This window comes from Neopsephotus bourkii, unplaced genomic scaffold (assembly GCF_033783945.1).
Source record: "Neopsephotus bourkii isolate Nb327-2 ecotype Australia unplaced genomic scaffold, CSIRO-AGI_Nbou_v1 NB_1400, whole genome shotgun sequence".
Taxonomy (NCBI): domain Eukaryota; kingdom Metazoa; phylum Chordata; class Aves; order Psittaciformes; family Psittacidae; genus Neopsephotus; species Neopsephotus bourkii.
In genome coordinates, this window is record NW_026901877.1 from 404,873 (window position 1) to 427,036 (window position 22,164).

The 22,164-nt window shown below is 57.8% G+C and overlaps 1 protein-coding gene across 2 annotated transcripts in view; it reads right to left on the bottom strand.

The window, feature by feature from the left end:
- The window catches only part of KCNH6 (potassium voltage-gated channel subfamily H member 6), a 31,079-nt gene extending 9,252 nt beyond the window's left edge, over positions 1-21,827 (bottom strand). Inside the window, exons 1-7 of one of the 2 annotated variants that reach the window (XM_061367868.1) lie at positions 21,722-21,827; positions 18,255-18,485; positions 10,090-10,245; positions 7,411-7,520; positions 5,429-5,741; positions 3,792-4,003; positions 491-919 (exon numbers count right to left, since the gene is read on the bottom strand). In XM_061367868.1, coding sequence (XP_061223852.1) covers positions 491-919; positions 3,792-4,003; positions 5,429-5,741; positions 7,411-7,520; positions 10,090-10,245; positions 18,255-18,485; positions 21,722-21,797 — 1,527 coding nt within the window. In that variant the 5' untranslated portion in view covers positions 21,798-21,827. The remainder of the gene's footprint in view (positions 1-490; positions 920-3,791; positions 4,004-5,428; positions 5,742-7,410; positions 7,521-10,089; positions 10,246-18,254; positions 18,486-21,721) is intronic. The other variant, XM_061367869.1, reaches the window with a different exon arrangement.
- Positions 21,828-22,164: the final 337 nt, after the last annotated feature.

Sequence of the window (22,164 nt, forward strand, 5' to 3'; positions counted from 1 at the left end):
GATTATAGGAGAGCAAGTGACAGGAGCCAAGGTTTGTGTTTCCTGATGGATCCACTCCTTGCCAACTATTGCTCCCAAACCATCTGCCCTTCATCCACCCCACAGGCTCACAGCTGAGGGGGGGGATCCAGGTAGCGCAGTAACCACAGGGCCTTCCCACTGCTGACATCCTGAGCCCGGCTGGCAGTGTCACCCCAAATTCAGTCCCTAAACTGAGCTTCCAGCCTGCTCTGCTGTGTCAGCCCCAGCAAGAGCAGTGGGCCCAGTTAGATGCTGTCTTAGCGCCTACCGTAGGGTCTGTGTGGTGTCTGACCCTACTCAATAAAATCTCAGCAGCTAAATAACATCCTTGTCCATCTCTCTGACCACCCCTCTCCTTGCAGCCATCCACTGCTTACATCAAGCCATCCAGAGCCCTTTCCCCCTCTCCCTTCCATCTCTTGCTGTCCACCCAGGAGTCCCCCCTTATTCCTGATGGACCTGCCTGTACCTCGTCAGAGCCAGAGCGGAAGATGAGCAGGTCGAAGGGGATGGCAGCGACCATGTCGATGAGGAACCATCCCTTGAAGTAGTGGATGGCGATCTTGCCGGGGTGGCTCACCACCTCGTCGTTGATGTTGACGTAGGTGGTACGGAAGTTGATGATGATGTCCACGATGAACATGATGTCCACGATGAGGTCGATGATGTTGAGCGGGTCGCAGGAGTAGCTGCAGTCCCAATGCTTCTCCTCCACTTGCTCCTCGTTGAGCAGGAAGGCGGCTGAGTATGGGGTGAAGACGGCTGTGTAGATGACCAGCAGAAGGATGAGCCAGTCCCACACGGCCTTGAAGGGGCTGTAGTGCAGGATGGTCCATCGGTGGATGCGTGGTGCCTGCAGCTTGTACTCGGGGAGGACATCAGCACCCAGGGACAGCACCTGCCAGGAGATGGATGTGAGGAGGACCAGGAGAGAGGTTGGATAAGGCCAGGAGCCGGGCAAGGGGCTCACACATGCAGTGAGGAGCATGCAGTGAGTCTCCTGCATCCTTTTCACCTTTGTTGCCTTCATGTGGGTTTGTCCAGGAGGCAACAGGAGAGCTGACTGCTATAGAATCATAGAATCAGAACCAACCAGGTTGGAAAAGACCTTTAAGATGAATCCAACCTTTACCAAGGTCTGCTCAGCTCCTTGTCTGTCTCTGATGGCCAGAGCATGCTTGGGGCAGTTGCTTTATGCCCTTCAGACCCTACCAGCAGAGAAACATGTCTCCTGCTGTGCCTTCTGGTGCCACCAGCCCAGGAGGTAATGGGTGTCCCTTGCAGAGAGCATCCCCAGGGAGGGGGTGACCTGCCACCAGCATGCAAACACCCTCCCATCTGTCCCCAGGTCTGTTTGCCCTCATGGGGACACGCTCCCACGGCACCAGGGAGTTCCCACATGTCCCAGCTCTATCCCAGCTCCAATGCCAGGACCAATGCCAGCTCGTGGTGGACTCTGAAGCCACCCTTGGGGACACAATGCAAGGGAGGGCTCAGAGATGGTGACAGAAGGGAGCTGGGGGCAGTCAGATCCTCCTGCGCAGACACCCACCTTATTCAAGGGCTTCCCAAGGGCTCCTGCTGCTGCACCCCAGAGCGGATCCATCCCTACAGCCCCATCCCACCACCCATCACCACTCCCCCATCCTGAAGCCCTGTTCTACCAGTGCACCCCTGCTCCTACCTGCCTGCAGCTCGCCCGGCGCCCCAGGCGGCAGCTGAGCCTCGAGCTGCGGGTGTCCAGCATGGGGGTCCCCAGTCCCGCGCGCCCCGGCAGCAACCGGCACAGCGGGCGCAGCACCGGGGCCGTGGCATCGCCCGTGCAGCCGCGCATGGTGGGATGCGAAGGGCATCGGGGAGCCCAGTGGGGATTAATCAAAGGCGATCGATGCCGGAGCCCCCGTGGGGATGGAAGCGCCAATGGAGCAGCGGGAGCTGCCGACGTCGGCTGGCACATGGAGAGGGGAGGGACTGGAAAAAGTGACCCAAACACAATCGTTGTGCAGGGGAATGGGCACTGCGGAGGGGAATGGGATACGGGACGGGATTGGGACTGGCTCCGTGGGGAAAGGGCCAGTACTTGTTCCCAAAGCTAAGACAGGCCCAGATGGGCTCCTACACCTTTAGGAAAACCAGCAACATTCCTGTCCTCAGCAGCTGAACCCCCCCAGTCCTGCCTGGCTGGAGACAGGACAGCTCTGAGGGGCCAGTCCTGAATTTCTGGGTGTTCCTGGCACCCAGCTCTTGAAAGCAGGTCAAACCCCGTTGTTTTCCTGGTAGGAATTAATAAAACAACCCAATGCCAAAGATTTGAGGCTGAAAAGGGAAAAGAACCCCCAAAAGAGCATCCAAACCAATGCAGAGCCACAGCCTTGTCCCTCTGCCCCTCACGGTGGGGCTGGACCTCCCCATGGACCAGTCGATGTCTGCCTTTCCCTGCCCGCCAGCCCGTATTTTTAGATGCCATTAGTGGTGTCTCACCACTGTCTCTGCCTCATCCATGAATTATTCAGCATCCAGGAGCAGGGAGCTGTGGCTTGGAGGGATGCCTGGGGGACCTTGGGATGAAGAGAAGCAGGACCCTGGGGGCCATGGGTAGATGCGGTGGGGAGGAGAAGTCTATCCCATCCCCATCCCCACCCCATCCCCATCCCATCCCCATCCCCACCCCATCCCCATCCCATCCCCATTCCCACCCCATCTCCATCCCCATCCCATCCCTGTCTCCATCCTGCCTGGGGATTGAAATCAAAGGGAGGATTGACCTCTGTGGGTGCTGCACGGATGCACTGCAGCCACCACCCATCATCTCTTATCCCATCACCCTACCATGGTTGGTGCCACCACCCCAGCATCACCCCAGCAATCCCCACTGCGTGGGTATCCCTTGTGATGGGGCCATGGAAGCTGCTCCCAGTCCCACTGGGGTGTTCAGGGGATGATCCCATGTCACTGCAGTCACTCCCAGATCAGGGGGACTGAGTGGACTTTGGGATGAAAGGGACAAACCAGGGGGACAACAAACCTAAAACCTGCCCCAGGCTGCGGGGAGCCTCCACTGTGCATGGAAGTCATGAGGGGAAAGGTTTGCTGGCACTGAGATGGGAGGACAGAGTCTCTCTGATGGATCAAACTGTCAATCCCGGAGGATTTCCTGGGGTCACTTCCATTAAGCAGTGGGAGCTGCCCCGGGGTGTATTTTGTACACCATGGCTCTCCCGTGCCTCAGTTTCCCCACTGGGGAGAGCTTCCTATTCAATTGCAGGATGAAGCAGCACCTTTCACACCCATTGACATCTGTGTGTCCCCTATGGGCCAGTGCAAGGCCATGCATGTCCCTGTTAGTGACAGGGCACTGCCACAAGTGTCCCCTGCAGGCACAGTGCAGTGCCATGCATGTTGGTGACCATGCAGTGCCATCTGCTGTCCCTGTGGACCTTGGTGTCACCGCTGCTGCTCCCAAGCACCCAAACAAAGCCACATGCATGCATGTGTCCTCTTCAAGGCCACCATCCCACCATGAGCTGGTGTTCCCACGGCCACACATTACCAGAAATACCAATTTTTTGGGGGAAAAGGAGCATTTGAACCATTCAGAAGAGATTTAAGTCAAACACAGGGATACCGGCATTTCCCAGGATAGAAACTCCAGGTGTCCCTGCCCTCTCTGCTGCTCAGCTCCAAACCCCATAGGAATGGCTGTGACTGTACCCCAACAGCAGCACCACCACCCCACCGATGCCTTTGGTGGCATCTCAGTACCCACGTACCTGTGTGACCTTCTCGGTGACGTTCTGGGTGCGCTCCATCACCTTGTGGGGAGCAATGATCTCGATCTCTGTGGTGGAGCCCGAGCGGTGCTTCTCCAGGTTGAACTCCACGAAGTTGAGCGTGAACTGGGGGATCTGGCTGATGGTCCGGTACTTCATGAGGTCTGAGTCCGAGGTGGAGTTCGGGGGGTTGGGTTTGACGTGGGAAGCCTCTGAAAGAGGAGGGAGAAGAGCATTGAGAAGGGCAATGTGAACAGAAGCCGATCTGCAGAGCCCTGGCCTCCGTGAAGGGCATCCAGGAGGTGGCCACCACCACAAGGCACCAATGTCTGCCTGCCCTAAGGGCTTGGTGCCTTCAGGGTGGCTCAGACATGAAGCCCAACCTGAGGTGCCCAAGAGGGAGCTGCTTTTCAGCCACATCACCCATCTTTTAGCCATGAAACCTCCTTCAGGGGGCTCAGACCAGCTGCCAGAATACAGAGGCACCCAAAACCCTTTGCTACCTCTGAAGGCCGTGACAGGATGGGGACCAGCCCCAGTGAGACCCACAAGGGAGGGATCCCAAAGCAGGTGATGGAGGAGGTGGATCTCATCCACCCTTGCATGCTCGAGCCTCATCAACAAAGCTTTGGAGCTGCTGCCTTGGGTTTTGGCCACCAAACGGCAGGAGATGGATGATTCCCCACTTGGATGCATACTCCATCCCCAGGCTCCAGGTAGGGAGGTCAGAGCTATCTCCTGAAGAAGAGCTGTAGTGGGGCTGGATTCCAGCAGTTTTCCCTAGGGATAGGGGACCTCTCTCTCTGGGTCACCCCAGTACGGGAGCAGGAAGGAAGCCCCGGAGGAGGTCAGTTCGTGGCCAGGCTTAGGCTATGTGTAGTCATGGAAGGGAGCGTGTACCCACATTCCCTTCAGGAACATCCCAGAGGCATCGTAACCAGTGTCTGTCTCCTCCAGGCAGAGCAGGGTTGTGTTTCCAGTTCTCTGCCCCTCTGTCCCTGCACTCTGACATTGATCCATGGCAGGAGGTGTCTGAAGACATCCTGAAGGTGCCCAGTGAACTGCTGCCGCCCTTCTCCCTGCGCACTCCCCTTCCTTCCCTCTGTGTTGTGTGCCCCCTGAGGGTCCATAACCTAAGGATCGTGATTCCCCACCCTATTTTCTCAAGGCAGATGCCACAGACTGTCCAACCCCAGTTACTGAAGCCCTTGCCTGACCTCCATCATATCTATCACCATCTCCCTGTGGAGAACAAGAGGGCTGGACATGAACACCGTGCTGGAGGTACATGACCTGCAGTGGCCTTGCTGGTGTCTCATGAACCTCCAACACATGGACAGAGCTCACATTGCACATGCCTGCAGACCCCTTCCTTCCCTCCCTCAAGGAGAGGTGGGACGGCATCGGGATCCAAATGCAACCTCCTGCAGTCTCACATCTCACATACAACATCATGGATGGCTCTGCCCAAAGAACAGGACCTGCCTCCAAGGGGAATCACATGGAGACCAGTGGGGTTTGGGGAGCAGATCCCAGCTTATCGCCACTTTACAGATGGAAAAGCAGGGTAAGAGACCTCCCCCCTGGGACGTGCTGGACCCACAGCAGGACCCACAGCTCCGGGGGTTTATCCCTACCTGAATTTGCCCTCCTTTCCCTGAATTTTCTCTGGAACTCAGACCTCGCAGCCTCAAAGTTGTCCAAGGAGGAGACCCTGCGGAGGCTGTGGAAGCTGCCCCCGGGCCGAGACCGAAAGAAACCCCACGCAGAATACGACCCTCGTGGGCCCACCAAGGGAGGCTCTTGTTTCGGGAACGAGTGTTGCAGAGTGGGGTCAGCCTCCAGGCTTGGCCTCCGCTCCTTTTCCAGGAGGGATTCGGTCTCTGACTGCACACAGTTCTCCTTGGGCGATGTCTTCAAGTCCCTCAAAATCAGGGAGTCAGCACCAGGCTTTAAGACAGCCAGGAGAAAGCGGTTCATTAGAAGGGGTCCTCATGTGCTTGGGGGGGAAGGAGAGGGAGCTGGGGGAGGTAAGAGGAGGGGCAGAGGGCTGGGAAGCGCTGCGGATCTGGAGGTCGCCTCCAAGTGGGATCAGGACCTGGAATGGGGCAACCCAAACCCCAGGGGCTTGGCAGCTCCCATCTCCTACCAGAGGCTGGGGGATGCATTGCGAGGTGATGCTGCGCAGCTGGGAAGCAGGCCAGAGCGAAAAGAAAAGAGGAGACCCTAAGGGATAGGCTTGCCTGGAGCTCCTCCATGGTGTCCCTACATCCCACCACTGGATATGCCCTTCCCTCACCTGCTGCAAGAGCTCAGGCCACCACCAAGGGTGAGGATTGGTGCCTTGGGGTCCTGTGTTGGTGTCTGTACTGGTGGCATGCTCTGCACCAGGAAGCACTGGAGGAGATGCTGGGCTCCATTTGTGGTCCACCTTCTCCTACAGCAACCCCCAGCCATTGCTAAACCTCCTGTTTCCCTGGAGACCTAAAGAGCTTCCAGTCTTTTAGTGACTTCTGCAATGGGATGCACAAAGCAGCCAGTTTCTGGAACAGAAACCTAGGGGTCTATGCCCATACCAGCTATGGCCAAGGGAGGAAGCGTGGCACTTCTCACCATCCCTAAGGACCTTACTGCATGTTTTGGGATTGGGTGTCTGGAAGGGTTGGCAGCCCCTGTATCTGCTGGGCTGCCCCAACATGACCAAGCTCCACCAAAGTGGTGGCTCATCAGATTGTCCTCAATGCACATCTTCCATTGCAGTGCCCCATGCAGCTTCAGCCTGGGGGTACCCAGAGGCTTGAGCACCACTGGTGTCTGTAGGAGCATCATACCCAGAGCATGCGGCAACGTTACACACATCTTCAACTTGCCATGAGCACAACAGCCTCCGAGGAAACGGGCACCTTTCGTCTCATGTATCACGAGTTTGGGAAGCAGCTTTGTCCAGGCTGCCTGGATCCATCCAGCACAGCAGGAGCCTGGCGCCTGGGGATGCATTAGCAGAGCAAAAGCCTCTGGCCCACAGCCCTGTGCCTTGAGCTACAGCACTTCAGAAAACAGCACGTCTTTGCCCGGAGCACTTCTGACAAGCCACCAAGAACAGCCATCTCTAAAGAGTTCCAACCAACATCATGCCAGCAATGCCAGCACCGCCCTCCATCACAGACAGCGCAGTCTTTGCTGGAGGAGGAAGAAGCCAGAGCTGCTTGCCCCCTGCCAGGAAAACATGGGCATTGTGCCCTGCGAGTCCCTGCTCAGAGCACACCCGCTCCAGTCACCTGCAGCCACCACCATGTGCCCTCCTCGAGGTGGGAACAGCTCCTTGGAGCTCCGCCATCTGGGACAACCTGCCCTGCAGAGCCAGACCTTCCTCCCAGCTCCAGAGCTCAGCACCTCTCCCGCTCCCCCCGCAGAGCAGCACCATCCAGCTCTATCCCACGCCAACAAAGCACCGCCGCTCGCTTCCAGTCCGTGCTGGGCCCTATGCCCAGCACCGACCCAGCACCGCAGCCCCTAACACCGGATACGGCCCGAGCCACAGCAGCTGAGGGACAGCGGGATGGGGAGAGCGGAGGAAGAGTGCTGGGACCTGGCTTAGATCAGACAAAGCTACGGTTACCTTTCCATAGTCAATGGCTACTCCATCAAACTCACTGGTGGGCAGAGATTTCCGCTGGACTTTGAGTCGCCGCAGGGACGGGAGACTACACTTCAACCTCCTACTTTCACCTTGTTAGAAAGAGAGACAAAACACAAGAGACACAGATGTAACCTAGCTGCATGCGATGGCTGGAGCGGAACGGGGCTCTGGCAGGGAAGAGGCTATGGAAGCCTTTGGGTGGCTTTGGGGGACATGGCCTTTCCTTCTCCAACGCACTCGCTGTTCCCGTGCCATCACATTGCTCAAGGCAGAGCCTGACCCGGCAGAAAGCACTGCTGGGCTGGAGGAGAGCCCCTAGGACTACAGGCACAAAGTGGGAAAGGTGCAGAGCATCCCTAAGCCAATTACAGAGGTTAAAGCTACTTAAAGGATTTGGACCTGGAGGAAATGGAGCTTCTAAATCTCCTTGGTGTGTGTGTGGGGGGAATACGACCCAAAAGAGGTGTGAGTTAGCAAGGAATTAAGAAGTTCTAGCAATTCTGGCCCCGGGGTTGTTCAGGAGGCTGGACCAAAGAGGGGATCCCTTGCTGCCATCATGGAGACCATGAGGCAAGGAGCTGGGAAAGAGGTTCAGGAGGAGAAGGGACCATATGTGGAGAGGAACTGGTAGTGCCCTCAGTGGAGACACCCAGTATAAAGTCACTTGACCTCTTCTAATGCTGGTCTATGGAGAAGACTGCAGCAGAGTGAATGCAAGCATCCTGCTGTTCATGGCCTGGGCCAGCACCGGTTGGACTCACTGACAGCACCAAAAGTGGCCTAAATCCTGGAGCATGTGGGATGCTCCACAAGCTCCCCATAGGGGGAAAAGCATAGGGAACAAAGAGCCGCATTGCTGCTCAGGCATCCCCCAAAGTGCCACCGCCAGTGGGGGGACCTACACAAGCTCCTTCTGCTGACCCCATCTCCAATGCCCAGAGCAGCTTTTCAGCTGGAAGAAGCAAAGGAGCCAATGTTCCCTGCACACCAGAGAGCCAGGGAGCAGCAATGCAGCTGCCTATGGCTGGGAAATGGAAGACTGAGCCTGAAAACCCGCGCACAAGAGATGGATCTGGGCTGGCACCAGCAGCTCTGCACTTCCCAACACTCCGAGGGATGCACAGTGCAACCTGCAATGCACGGGAAAGCAACGAGTACCCTTGTATCTTAGGGTGGGATAATGGATGCATCACAGTTCAACACATACTGAGCTGAGGGGGCTGCAGGGTAGCACTGATCATAGAACCTTAGAATAAGCCGGGTTGAAAAAGACCTTTGATAACATCCAGTCCAACCGTTCCCAGCACTGCCAAGGCCACCCCTAACCTATGGCACTGAGGCCTCGTCTCCACGCTGTGTGAACACTTGCAGGGACGGTGCCTGCAGCCCTGCCCTGGGCAGCCTGTTCCAATGCCTGAGCACCCTCTGGGGCAGGAATTGTTCCTCAGCTCCATCTAAGCCTGCCCTGGTGCAGCTTGAGGCCGGTTCCTCTTGTCCCATCCCTTGTTCCTTGGGAGCAGAGCCCAGCCCCTCCTGGCTCCATCCTCCTGTCAGGCACTTGTAGGCAGCCATCAGGTCCCCCCTGAGCCTTCTCTGCTCCAGACTGAACCCCCCAGGTCCCTCAGCCCTTCCCCATCACACTTGGGCTCCAGGCCCTGCACCAGATCCATTGACCCCGCTCCATCACCTCAATGTCTCTCTTGTAGTGAGGGGCCCAGAGCTGAGCACAGGATTTGAGGTGATGCTGGAATTTAACTGGTACTAAAGCAACACACCCGAAATAGAAATCTCACCTCTTCACAGACACAGGAACACGTGCACAGGCTGTATATACATTCACACACATATGGCTGTAATTCCCAGGTGCCTGAGGGTACATCAAACCTATCACCACACAGAGCATCTCTGCTGATACAAGCACCTCAATGGCTCCAGGGGGTGGATTTGCATTGTATTAAAGTGTATTAAGTGTATTAAAGTGTATTAAAGCTCACATTACCACACCAATAAAACGGGCAGCGTCCCCATCAGTGATCACAGAACCATTAGGGCAGCCTGTTCCACCCTCAGTGGAGAGGAGTTCTTCCTCATGTTGTGGTCCATGATAACCCTGGCTCCGGTGACTGACACCGAGGGCTGTATAACAGGAGCTATAGCTCTTCTTCCCATGATCAGGTCTAACATCTGCATCCCTGGGTATCCACATCAGCTTGAGCACCTCACCAGGGCTTCCCTTTGATCCAGCCTTCCCAAAAAAGGGAGTTGGAATTTTCCACTCTCTCCAAAAGCCCCACAAAACTCCAGGATGAGGTTTGGAACAGCCCAAAGCCAGGGCAGAGCCATCCCAGCACTATCATCCTTGTGCCATTCTCTTGCAGTGATGTCCCCATAGCACAGCCATGACATCAGTGACACCAGAGGTCCGCTGGCCCTCTCATTGACCCCCCACACGGGTCCTGTCCCATTCCAGCACCTCCTGCCTGCAGGCTGCAGGGACAGAGTGACTCAAACACCCTTTTGTCACCCCGTTTTGGCTGGAAACACAAACCTCTGCTCCAGCGCACGATGCGGGGCTCAGCCCCACGTGCATCCTTCAGCCCTTAGGAGCTGCTTTGAAAGCCAAGGGATGGGGATATCCCTGCGGATGCCATCACCCACCTCTGTGCCAGCTCTGTGACAGGCGCTGGTGCAGGCTCCGGCCGGTGCTCTTGGCGATGAGCTGCGCCAGGTCCTCGAAGTTGAGGATGAACATGATGACGACTCCTTCCTCGTTCTTCACCGGCACCACGTCCACCAGGCAGCGGAAACAGGAGGCTGCGGAGCAGAGGCTGGATCAGGGGCTGTGCACAACCACCCCCCAGCACACAACAGCTTTGGACCTTGAAAGCACTTGGGGTGCAATCCCTGCTGATGGGGAGGGAGCAGAGGGTTTGGAAGCTGAGCCCTGGCAAGAGCCGTATCGCTGCAGCATCCCAGCTCACAAACCATCACATCTTGCCTTCAATTGCTTCTGGTCCCAGACAGTCATTTATATTAATGTACTTGAGAGCAGCAATTAAAAGCGGGTAATTAAGAACTCACAAAAGTCTCAGGTACTGATTTAACCTCATTAAACATCCTGCTTGTAATCATGCTGCAGCTAATTACCCTGCAATTACCAGGCAGGTTTTGGGGTCTGGCTTCAGCTGTCCTGGATGTGGGCAATGGGGGTGAGCCTGACCCATGCCCCATCCCAACACTGGGCACCAAGATGTGGTGGGATCAGTGGGGTGGCCCCCAAAGACATCCCCTAAAGGCACTGGCATGGAGTGGACCATGGGGAAACTGAGGCACAGTGGGCACATGGACTGGTTCAGTGCCATGGGAATGAGGGGGACTGCATGGGCTCCTACTCCAAGCCTCTGGAATCGTAGAATCATAGGATAGTTCGGGTTGGAAAGGACCTTAAGTTCATGCAGTTCCAGCCCCCCTGCTCTAACTCCAACCAGTTCCAATGGGAGCTAGAAAGGATGGAGCAACCAGGTACCAGTGGCCCAAAGCAAAGCACCTCCCCGCACAGCAGCTACTGCCGGGTGCGGATCCCTCATCTCGCTTTCCCCTGATCACCAGGGATTAGCGGCTCCATCCCGCTGCCATCCCGCTCCGGTGCTCTCCCGCTCTCACCATGGCTCCGTATCAGCCTTCCTGCGTGCAGTTTTAAGGAGCTCAGGGCCTCCTGTAATCAGGAGCAGATGGCCGGCATCGGGCAACTTCCAAAGCTGCCCTGACGTCAGGGATGTGCACATCCACACACACACATGCACAAGAACGGGAAAGAAACGGATATGGGAAAATCTGGTTAAAGGGCCCGGGATTATTTCTTTCTTTCTTTATTTCATCGTTGTTCACCGCAGGGAAAGGAAATCCACTTAAATGTGTGAGCTGGGGAGGAGGCGGGGGGGATGCCAGTAGATAAAGCTGGTTTGGAGGGATGCGCGGGCACGAGATGGGAAGAAATGAGCCCTTTTCCCTGCCTTTCATAGAAACCTGGAATGGTTTGGGTTGGAGAAGGGCATTAAAGCTCATCTGGATCCAACCCCCTGCCACAGACCGGGTTGCTCCAAGCGCCTGCGTCCAACCTGGCCTTGAGCACTGCCAGGGATGGGGCAGCCACAGCTTCTCTGGGCACCCTGTGCCAGCGCCTCAGCACCCTCATGGTAAATAACTTCTTCCCTATATCCAACCTGAATCCCCCCTGTTCCAGTTTAAACCCATCACCCCTTGTCCTGTCACTCCAGTCCCTCATGAAGAGTCCCTCTCCAGCATCCTTGTAGCCCCCTTCAGACACTGGAAGGCTCCTGTGAGGTTTTTAGGGATCTAATAGGTGTGTGGTGTCCTTTAAGTGATGTGGAGTGAGGTGACCATGGTGGTACATGCCCAGTGGGATGATGCGGTGCTATCCCTGGGGTACCACAGCTCTGTGCATGTCTATACCTGTGTGTGTGATGGTCGGTGGCTCAGGATGCTTCCTACTTTGTTGTGTTATAAAATGAACTATTTCCCCCCAACAAGTGGCTCTGAAGCACCATGAACTTCCAGGGACCTGCATCCCAGCATGGTTCATCACCATGGGCAGCCATCAGCTCCATGGACTGGGAATCCTGACTTAGATGGCCTCATCCTGCTCACATACTCTGCCCTGCTGCATCCCTTTCACTGCTTCACTTTTCCTTCTTAAACCCCTCCATGGTGGTGGGAAGGGATGGGATCTCATGGGATCCAGGTCCTGAGGTGGTACACAAAGCGTTAATCCCCTGCCCATGCTGAACAGCTGAAAACTGGGCCCAGTTACAGCCTGGTTGGAGGGATATAAGGAGCAGCTGGGACGTGGTTTGGGCTGGGTTTGGGAGGCAGCTGGTGCCTGGTTTGATCCTGTAAATCTGAGAGGTGCTCAGCCTGAGTTATGGCTGCTGCTGCACCCCCCCGGGGCAGAATAGAATAGACCTATGGAAGGGACCTATAATGATTATCTGCTCAGTTCAGGGCTGTTAGTTTGGTCTGGGACTCTCTAAACCCAGGGGAATCACCCTGTGTGCCAGGAGCTTGGTGCCTTGCTCAGACCTGCATCCACTGCATGGATGGCATTGAGGGGGTGATGGAGCATTAGGTTATATAGAATCAGAGAATCCCAGACTGGGCTGGGTTGGAAGGGACCTTAAAGCTCATCCAGTTCCAACCCCCTGGTCAATGGGGATGGGAATGCCAAGCTTCCCCTTCCCCCCCCTCAAAACTGGGCACCCTGCTCCCATCCCCATTCCTCACTCACTGTCCCCATCCATCTGCCTGTCTCTTCCCTTCAGCTGTTCAGCTCCATCCATCTAATTTTATCCAGCCGCCAAATGATCTCCTGGAGGAGCCTCGGGGGCATCACAACCTGCAGGGAGCTCTGGGGGGCTGCTGCATGCCCATCCAGTGGGAAGAGCAGCCTGGGGCTGCAAAAAGGGCTCAGCAGGAGGGATGCAGCAGGGATGCAGCTTTGAAGGCTCCCCCAGCCAATGGCAGGGTGCTGAGGCACAGGGTGCCCAGAGAAGCTGCCCCATCCCTGTTCAAGGCCAGGATGGATGGGACTTGGAGCAAGCTGCTCCAGTGGAAGGTGTTGTAGTGGGTGGAAGTGGATGAGCTTCAAGGTCCTTTTCCAACCCAAACCATTCCATGGGTTTATGCAGTGGGTTTTCATGGGCTCATTCCCTGAACCTCAGGTCTGGGTTTGATCTTCCCAACCCACAGCCCAGCTCCCCCAGGCTGAGCTTTGTGCTTCCCAACCCATCTTTGTCTTCTGACCTTGATAAAAGTGAGCATTTGATAACATTAGGGATGTCATCATCGGGGGCCCTCCCTCCCCGGCTCTGATCCGCGGTGGTTAATGCCTTTGTTGGGATCATCAGTATGAAACTAATCAAGAGGACACGGGGGTTTCCGAGAGCAGGACACGAACGGCATTGTTATGAATATTAAAATCAAGCTATTAATCTGCCCTCCGAGCTCTTCCTGAGTCCTTCCCTCCCCCCGGATGGGAGATTTAATCTGCAGGGTCTCATGGCACAGTGGCTAAATCTATAGTGGTATTACATAAAGGAGCAGAGGAGAGGGGCTGGGAAGGGCATGGGGACAAGGATGCGGATGGGGCTGCATGGCAAAGCCAGGGAGATGCCTGAGAGGGCCCAGCCTTGCTCCCTCTTGTCCAGGGAAAAATCAGGATCAGGGCTGGGTAAAGACTTCAATGGGAAGAGCAGGTTACTGGGAGAGCCTATAGCAAATCCTGGAGGTGGGATGGAAAAGGATGGGCTGGTGGGAGATGGGGCACCCTTGGGGTCTGGTGTGCACAATGGGTGCTGGCCTCTCCCCAAACCCAGACAGGGCATCAGGAGACTGAATCCCACCGTGACATCAGACCAACCACTGGTCCTTGCAGCACCCCCCGAAGGGCTAAAATGACGTTAAGAAGTAATGGTGTGAGGACAGAGGTTATCCCTGTGAGGTGATGACCAGGGATGTGTCTGGTGAGAAGCAGCAGCAGGGGGGAAATCCACAGTTCTGGGTTCCAGGAGGATGCCTCCAAGCACACTGGGATGTTTTGGATGCAGATGGAAGGATGCTCCACCCCACGAGCTAAAAAGGGGTCCCGAATCAATAGAGGGAGTTGCAAAATGCAGCCTAATCCCCTTGGCACAGAGTGAGTGACCACATCCAGGCCCATGGTCCTTCCCTTCCTAAATCCCTGCTGGCTGCAGGAATTAGTCCAGCTTAGCACAGGGCTGTGCAGCCAAAGCTGCAGTGCTGACAGCGATTCCCAGGGCTGTCCCGCCATCCCAAGGGCCCTGTCCCCATGGCATATGGGGCCATTGGGAATGTAACAGCAGTGAGGATGGGGATGGAGAGATTTGAGTGGGATTTTGGCTCTGCTGGGGCAGGGATTTCAGGGAAAAGCCTCCTGGGAAGCATCCAGGGGGTGCTGGGGATGCTCTGGGCCTGTCCCTCTGTTCTTGGGACACCTGGTCCAAGCACAGAGCATCTGAGGAACAGCAGAGGATGGAAAACGTGTCCCTTCCAGCTTTGTGCCCCAGCTGTGCTGTCCATGGGGCAACGGTGGTGCTGAGGGTGGTAGAATCAGCCCCACAGCTCGGGATCTCCGGGAGCAGAGAGTTTGTCATTGCAGGACGGGATGTTTATATGTCCCAGTCTGGAGTTGGGCCACTGTGTGTGTCCTTATGGAGGTCACAGCCCAGCTCTGCTGAGCCTGGCCCTTAAAGGAACACAAAGCAACCAGCCCCAGCTTGGCTTAAACCCACACGTTTGAACAAGCCAAGAGCTCATGGCCGTGCCTCCCAGCCGGGGCATCCCCTCCATCCTGCCCTGTCTGCCCCATGGATGGACAGGGCTGGATGAATCCCTGCCTGCCTCAGCCAGGGCTTCCTGGCAGCGGTAGCTGGAGGGGTGGTTGCTGTGCCACGGATGTGCCCTGTGCTGGGGACAAAAGGGATCTCTAGGGTCCCTTTCAATCTAAACCATTCCATGATTCTATGTCACTGTCCCCTTTGGGTGCACTGGACACCCAAACCTGTGCCTGCCTGCCCCACAACTGCCAGCTCCAGCACCCCATGGGTGCCCCAATCCCTCTGCAACTTCCCCCCCTCCTGGACCTCTAGGGGGAAAGCCCAGCTTATGGCACCAGTGTAATGAGTTTGCCAGCCTCAACCCCATCCCTAATCCCTGGCCCCAGGGGACCGGCACAAACTGCTCCATGGGCTCGGGGATGGAGCTGCTCCACCAGCTGCTGCGCCTGCCTTGGCCCCACGTCTCCCCTTTCATATTCATAAGCACCACATTCAGGCAGATTAAGTGCTAGCAGCTGCTGCTCGGGCCATGCCAGCACCGTGGTACCCAGCACCTCTGGCCACCAGCCTCCAGTGGCTCCCGATGGCCGCTTTGCTGCAAAGCACATCACCCTCAGGGGCTAAAACCACTTCCCTGCTTGTTGCCACCAGCCTCTTGGTGTCATCTCCATGGGATGCTCAGCTCAGCCCTGGCCACAACGGGGAACGTATCCCTGGGGCTGGTGGCTGTGGATGCTCCTGATGATCCCATAATGACCCCCCCAGCTGTGCAGCATCTTGTGAGGAAATTAACTTTTCCTTGATCTCCCAGCTTTGAGCAGGGGATTAGAGCCCACACGTGCCATGGCCGGGCTCTCCCCTCTTTCTGAGGCTGCTGTGGCAAGGAGGGACAGCAGCCCTTGTCCCACACCACTACTTGCTGTTTTGGCTGCCCAGAGCTGGGCTCTTCGTCAGCTCCCCTGTTATAATTAGCTGATGACACATGGGATGAGGACAGAGCAGCAAGGCTGTCCCTAAGGACACCCATCACCCACCATGCAGCATCCTGCTGTACCAGACACTCAAGGATGCCCCTTTCCCTCCCTCCATCCATCTCTTCATTCATCCATCCATCCATCCCTCCCTCCCTCCCTCCCTCCCTCCATCCATCCATCCATCCATCCATCCATTCCACCCTGGCCCTGCCGTGGGGGCTCTGCCGGGTGGATTTGGGGTATACTATAGCCTCTGGCAACCAGAGAAGCAAGGAAACAACCCTGGGAGCTGCAGAGCCGGGAGTACCGCAGTAATAAACAGCAGGTTGAGGCTGGAGATTGGTGCTGCTGGCATGAAAAGGAGGACAGGCGGGTTCCGAGCCTCCGCTGGTTAATTAAGCAGCAGCTCCCTATAATGCAAAGGCCTTTTCTTTGCCGATAAGACCCATTTATAATGGGCTGAGCCGTCGCAGGCTGAGAGCTGGGGGGGAAACAATTGGAAAGCAGATTGCTGGTGGGGCTGGGGTTTAAAAATAGACACGAAGGGCTTGTTTCTGGCTTAATTTTTCCCCTTTCTTGTTAATAAAGAAGAGAAGAAAGCGGCTCAGAGCTGCACTGAGAGTATCCTGTGGCCTAGAGGAAGAGCAGGGCTCTGAGGAGAGCACTGAGCATCCCGCCAGCCAGGTGGGAATGCTTCAAAGCAGGCTTTGGATCAGGCTCCCGGCTGAGCAGTCCCTGCGGATGGATGGGGAAACAATCCCGAGGGAGGGGAACTGGGCTGCACATGTCCTTGCTATGGCCATGCATCCACATGGGGATGGACCAGGAGAACGGGATATACCCACTCCTCCTCGTGCTTCCTTGTGTGCTGGGCTCCAGTGCCAATCACAGCGGCCAAGTGGGGATGCGCAACCAAGCCCTGGCCCTACTTCACCCGGGAAGGGCCTCAATCAGGGAGGATAGGAGGAAAATCCTATGGGAAAGGCAGCCAGTGAGCGGTGTGATCCAGCCCCGCCACGTTAACGGTGCGGGTTAACACGCAGGGTGCTGCCAGAGGATAACTCCCGGCAGTGATACACTGGCACCTGGATGCCAGCCCGGGAGATAGGGTCTGGGAGGGAGGCCAGGACACCCGTGTCCCAGCCCGGAGATAGCGTGCTGGGCTGGCAGCCAGGGCTCCTGCCTTCTCCTTCCCTTTGCTCCCAGTTGTTTCTTCTCCATCCTGCCCCTGCAGGGTGCAGCCCCTTGCTCAGCCCATCAGAGCATCATAGAGCGGGTTGGAAAGGACCTTAACATCATCCAGTTCCAACCCCCTGCTGTGGGCAGGGCCACCTCATCCTAGACCATGCTGCCCAAGGTTCTGTCCAACCTGCCCTTGACCACTGCCAGGGATGGGGCAATCACCTTTGGGCAACCTGTGCCAGGGCCTCCCCACCTTGCAGGGAAGAACCTCCTTATCTCCAACCTAAATCTCCCCTGCTTCAGTTTAAACCCATCACCTCTCATCCTTCAGTCCCTGATGAAGCCATGGGAAAGCTCCACAGGTTGGAAAAGGGGAACACTTCCTATTTTAACCTCTGTTGAGCACTGGATCTGCAATCCCCACCCCTGGGAGCCGTGGCCACTGCTGGTTTGCAGCATCAAGCACTACATATGTGTTTAACTTCCTGCAGCATTACCACTAATCACTCGTATGGGCCATCAAAGCTTCATTTTCATCCCAGCATAATTCCATCTGGGCACGCACAGCCGCCTCCTGCTCACTGCAGTGGCAGCTCCGAGGCCATCGCCTGCTCCCGCTTTTGGCAGGGATGAAGGGTCTGTCTCATCTCGTCTTGGAGCATAGACCAGGGAAACCATGCTCCAGCCTGGCTCCTCCATGGGCTTCCCACTGGATCCTCATTCGTGATGCAGGGAGTGACGCCATTGCGGCTCTGGGAGCTCTGAGCCCTCACCAAGGAGCTGTAAATGACCCCATTCCCAAATAATCTGGCAATAATAGCTGAAGGGGGCTACAAGGATGCATCAGGGACTGCAGTGACAGGGCAATGGGTTCAAACTGAAACAGGGGAGATGCAGGCTGGGTATAAGGCAGAAGCTCTTCCCTGTGAGGGTTCTGAGGCGCTGGCACAGGGTGCCCAGAGAAGCTGTGGCTGCCCCATCCCTGGCAGTGCTCAAGGCCAGGTTGGACACAGGGGCTTGGAGCAAGCTGCTCCAGTGGAAGGGGTCCCTGCCTGTGGCAGCGGTTGGAGCTGGAGGAGCTTTAAGGTCCCTTCAACCCAAACCATTTTAGGGCTTCTATGAACAACTTCCATCGCTTGAGGTCCCCATCGCGGCAAAGACGGCTCCATCCCAGTGCCAGCCCCCATGGACAAAGCAATGCCCCCCTTCACACCCCACCACCAGCTCCTGGCACCCCAACCCCAGGCCAGGTGACGGCTCCCAGCACCAGCTCACACCATCAATCCCCTCTTACTGTCTTTGCGGTAGTAGAGGATCTCGAGCTTGCACTCCTCGGAGCCGAGCAGGGCCTGGGTGAGCTGCGCGATGGAGCTCTTGGTGGTGTCGGGGCCGGTGAGGAAGTCGCAGGTACAGGGCTGCTGCATCACCTCCACGCGGGAGTAGCCAAACATCTCACAGAAGCCGTCGTTGCAGTAGATGATGGCGCAGTTCTCCATCTGCGCATTGGCGATGAGGAACTTGCGGTCTGCAGGGAGCCAGGAGAGCACCAGCCTTAGGGAGACCCATAGGGATGAAGGGAAGCCCCATCATGGATAGAGGGTGCTGGGGCTTTTGGATGCTACCGGCTGTGGGGCTTATACAGGGACACTGGGCAGTGGAGCCCCCCCTACCCCGTGCTGCTCTTCTGAGAAGAGAAATTCCCCCAGTTTCCCTGATTTCATGTGAATTGGTGGCCATGGGGACCCAAAAGGGGATCCCCATTGAAGCCAGTTTCTGCTGGGGCTGGGCCAACCCACACAGCCTCACTGCTTGCATGTGGGGACTCGCTGCTGTCTAATACACGGCAATCCATCCCCAGCTGGCACTGCAAGCAGAAGGAAAAGCAGCAGCATTCATCTCTCCCCAGGAGCTCATCAGCGACCTGAGCTATCTCCGAGACTTCCCACCTTGGCTCAGATGCCTGAAGGCAAGGGGTGAGAGGAGGAGCAAGCGTGAGGCTGAGCTCCATGGGGAGCCAGGTGAAACCCATCACATTAATGATTCTCCTCAGGTTTTCTGGGATAATCCTGCCTTTGGGCTGCAGCTGAAATCCAACCCCTGCTGGGCCCTGGCACTCAACAAGGAAAGGGCTCAGGTGGAGGAGAGGGGAAACTGAGGCAGGGAGTGGTGCCACTCCATCCCCTCCTGCTGCTGCAGCCGCTGGGCTGGACTTGCTGTCATCCAGCTCACGTCATCCAGCCCAGACGGAGCCGCTTCCATCCTTATCCTGGGGGAGAGCCAGCCTGGAGCTTTGATTTGGTTCCATTTTCATTGATTGGGTTTCATTTCCATTGATTCCAGGGAATTCAGGGGGTGCGGGGCTGGGGAGGACCCTCTTCGGGTCAGCTTTGCTGGGATGTGATTGCGGATGCTGATGTGATGGATGCTGTGCCCCCCGCCTCAGCAGCATCTCCCTCTCCTGGGCTGGGGCCGGAGGCAGGTCAGGGTCCGTCTGGAGGCTGCCTCCCAGCCCAGACCCCAATTAATCTCCTGGATTACCCAGGAATGGCATCTGCAGCCTGCCTGCTCCAGAGCAGCCGCGTGGGGAATTCCACCCGAATGGGAGAGCCCTCCCCATGCTGTGGCTCCAGGATGCGGTGGGATGGGGGGACCCGTCTCCAGCACATCGGGGCTCTTCCTCATGTCCCTGCATTGTCCCAGCCTCCCGGTAAAACCAGTGACCCCAGGGATGCCGCACCGAGGCCTCCTGCTTCATCCCACCCTGTGACATCGCTTTGAGGTGGGGAATTCCCCCCCCAGCACCTTTCCCTTTCCCATACAGAGCTGACACTGGTGCTGCAAGCAGCACAAACCACCCTGGCCAAATGTTTCCCGGCCTCCTCTTCCCGATCCTTCTCTATCCAAACTGCTCTGCCAGCTGGAAGGTGGCACAAGGAGGGGACCTTCCCCCAAAGCCCCGCTATTGAGGGATGCTATGAGTGTTTCCCCAGCCAGTGCCAGCTCCATGGGCTGGATCCAGGCTGCATCCAGGCTGGGCTGGTGCAGGACAGGATTTATGGGGCTGCAGGGAGCTGGAGCCGTGCTGGGGATGAGCCCGGGGCCAGGATGGGAAGGAGCTGCAGTCAGGTCTCTCTGGGGGTATTTTCACCCCTGGATTGCTTTCCACCCCTTGCCCCCATGGCACTGGGGCTCAGCACCAGCACTGGGAGGGAAGCACTGGGCCTCCCCCCTGCACCCACAGGAGCTGCAGGGGGGTGAAGGCACCCATGGGAGCATGTCCTGCCCATGGCAGCGATGTGACCGGGGGGGTTGGTGTCTCCCAGCACTTTTCACACCATGAAGCTGCCGAGGGGGAGCAGGGGGTGATGTTTGGGCAGAGCCTGACTGGTGTCTGCTATGACTGGCAGGGAGCAGGCAGGGAGCAGGCAGGGATATAGGCAGGGAGCGGGCAGAGCACAGGCAGGGATGTGGGCAGGGATGTAACTAGGGGTGTGAGCAGGGAGCAGGCAGAGCACAGGCAGGATGCAGGCAGGGAGCAGACATGGTGGAGGCAGGGAGCAGGCAAGGCTCAGGCAGGGAGCAGGCAGGGATGTGGGCAAAGGATGGAGGTAGGGACATGGGCAGGGAGCAGGCAAGGCATGGGCAGGATGCAGGCAGGGAGCAGACACGGTGCAGGCAGGGAGCAGGCAAGGCTCAGGCAGGGAGCAGGCAGGGATGTGGGCAAGGGATGTAGGTAGGGATGTGGGCAGGGAGCAGGCAAGGCACGGGCAGGGAGCGGGAAGAGCGCAGGCAGGGAGCAGGCAGGGATGTGGGCAAGGGATGTAGGTAGGGATATGGGCAGGGAGCAGGCAAGGCACAGGCAGGATGCAGGCAGGGAGCAGACACGGTGCAGGCAGGGAGCAGGCAAGGCTCAGGCAGGGAGCAGGCAGGGATGTGGGCAAGGGATGTAGGTAGGGATGTGGGCAGGGAGCAGGCAGGGAGCAGGCAGAGCGCAGGCAGGGATGCAGGGGCCTGGCTGCCGCCCCGCTGGCACCGCCGCCCCGTGTTGCCCTCGCTGCTCCTCAGCCGCCGCTTCCCAGCGGGCACTGATAGGAAGCAGGGACAGTTTTTCTCACTCCCGTCCCCAGGGTCACGTCACTCACAGCTGGGGCAGGCGCCATGGGACCCCCCCCGGCAAACCGCACACAGGAGGAAACCCACAGCGCACCCCCGAGCACAGCTTTTGGGGTGCCCCCAGCGCTCCCCGTTCCCTCCTCCCTGGCTGCATAGGGGGGGACCCAGCCCCATTGGGGTGTGCAGAGAGTGGGAGCGGGACCCCTGTTCCCACCCCCCGAAGCGCTCCCCGATGCCCACGGGCCCTTCACTCTCTTTGACGTGAAAACCAGCCCCCAAAATTCACATAAAGGGATTGCTCCGAGCAACAGCAAATGGCAACACCTCGCTAGGGACGGCTGCCTGCGAGCAGCGCGGAGTTGAAGGCAAACAGGCAGAGAGCCCGGGAGGGGGTTTGGACCCCCTAAAAGCCCTGCTCGGAGACCCCCCCCCCCCAAGCCCCGCGGACCCCCTTCCCTTGCCCCACGCTGTGTGCGGGGTGCGGATCTCCCCCCCCCCGCGTTGTGACCACTTTTTGCCCCCCCTTTGCCGCCCCGTCTGTAAGCGCGGGGCCGTCGCCCACCCCGGCGGGGTCACAGCGGCGCTGCCCCGGGGGCACCCTGCGGCGGCCCCGCTCTGCCCCTTCCGGACCGGCGGTGCGGTACTCACTTTGCCCTTCAAATTTGCGGATGATGGTGTCCAGGTACGTGTTCTGAGGGGCCACATGGCCCCGCCGGACCGGCATCGCGCCGGGATGCGCCCAACTTCCCTCGGCACCGGCACCGGCACCGGCACCGGTACAGGCACCGGCGGCGGAGCGCGGCGCGGCCCCGGAGCGGCTCGGCTCGGCTCGGCTCGGCCCCGCTCCGCCTCACCCCAGCGCTGCCCAAGCTCTGGAGCGGAGCCGGCCCGGGGCTCCCATGCTCCCGGTGGCCGGAAGGGGGAACCCCGCAGCCCGCCCCGCACAGCCCGGAGAGGATGAGGATGGGGCTGAGAGGAGGGGGGGGGTAAGGGGGAGGGGGGATAAAGGGGGGAGGACCCTGTTGAAAGGGGGAGAAGGTGATGGAGTAAACTAACAAGAGGAGACATCCCCAAAGTGCTTAGTCACCGCT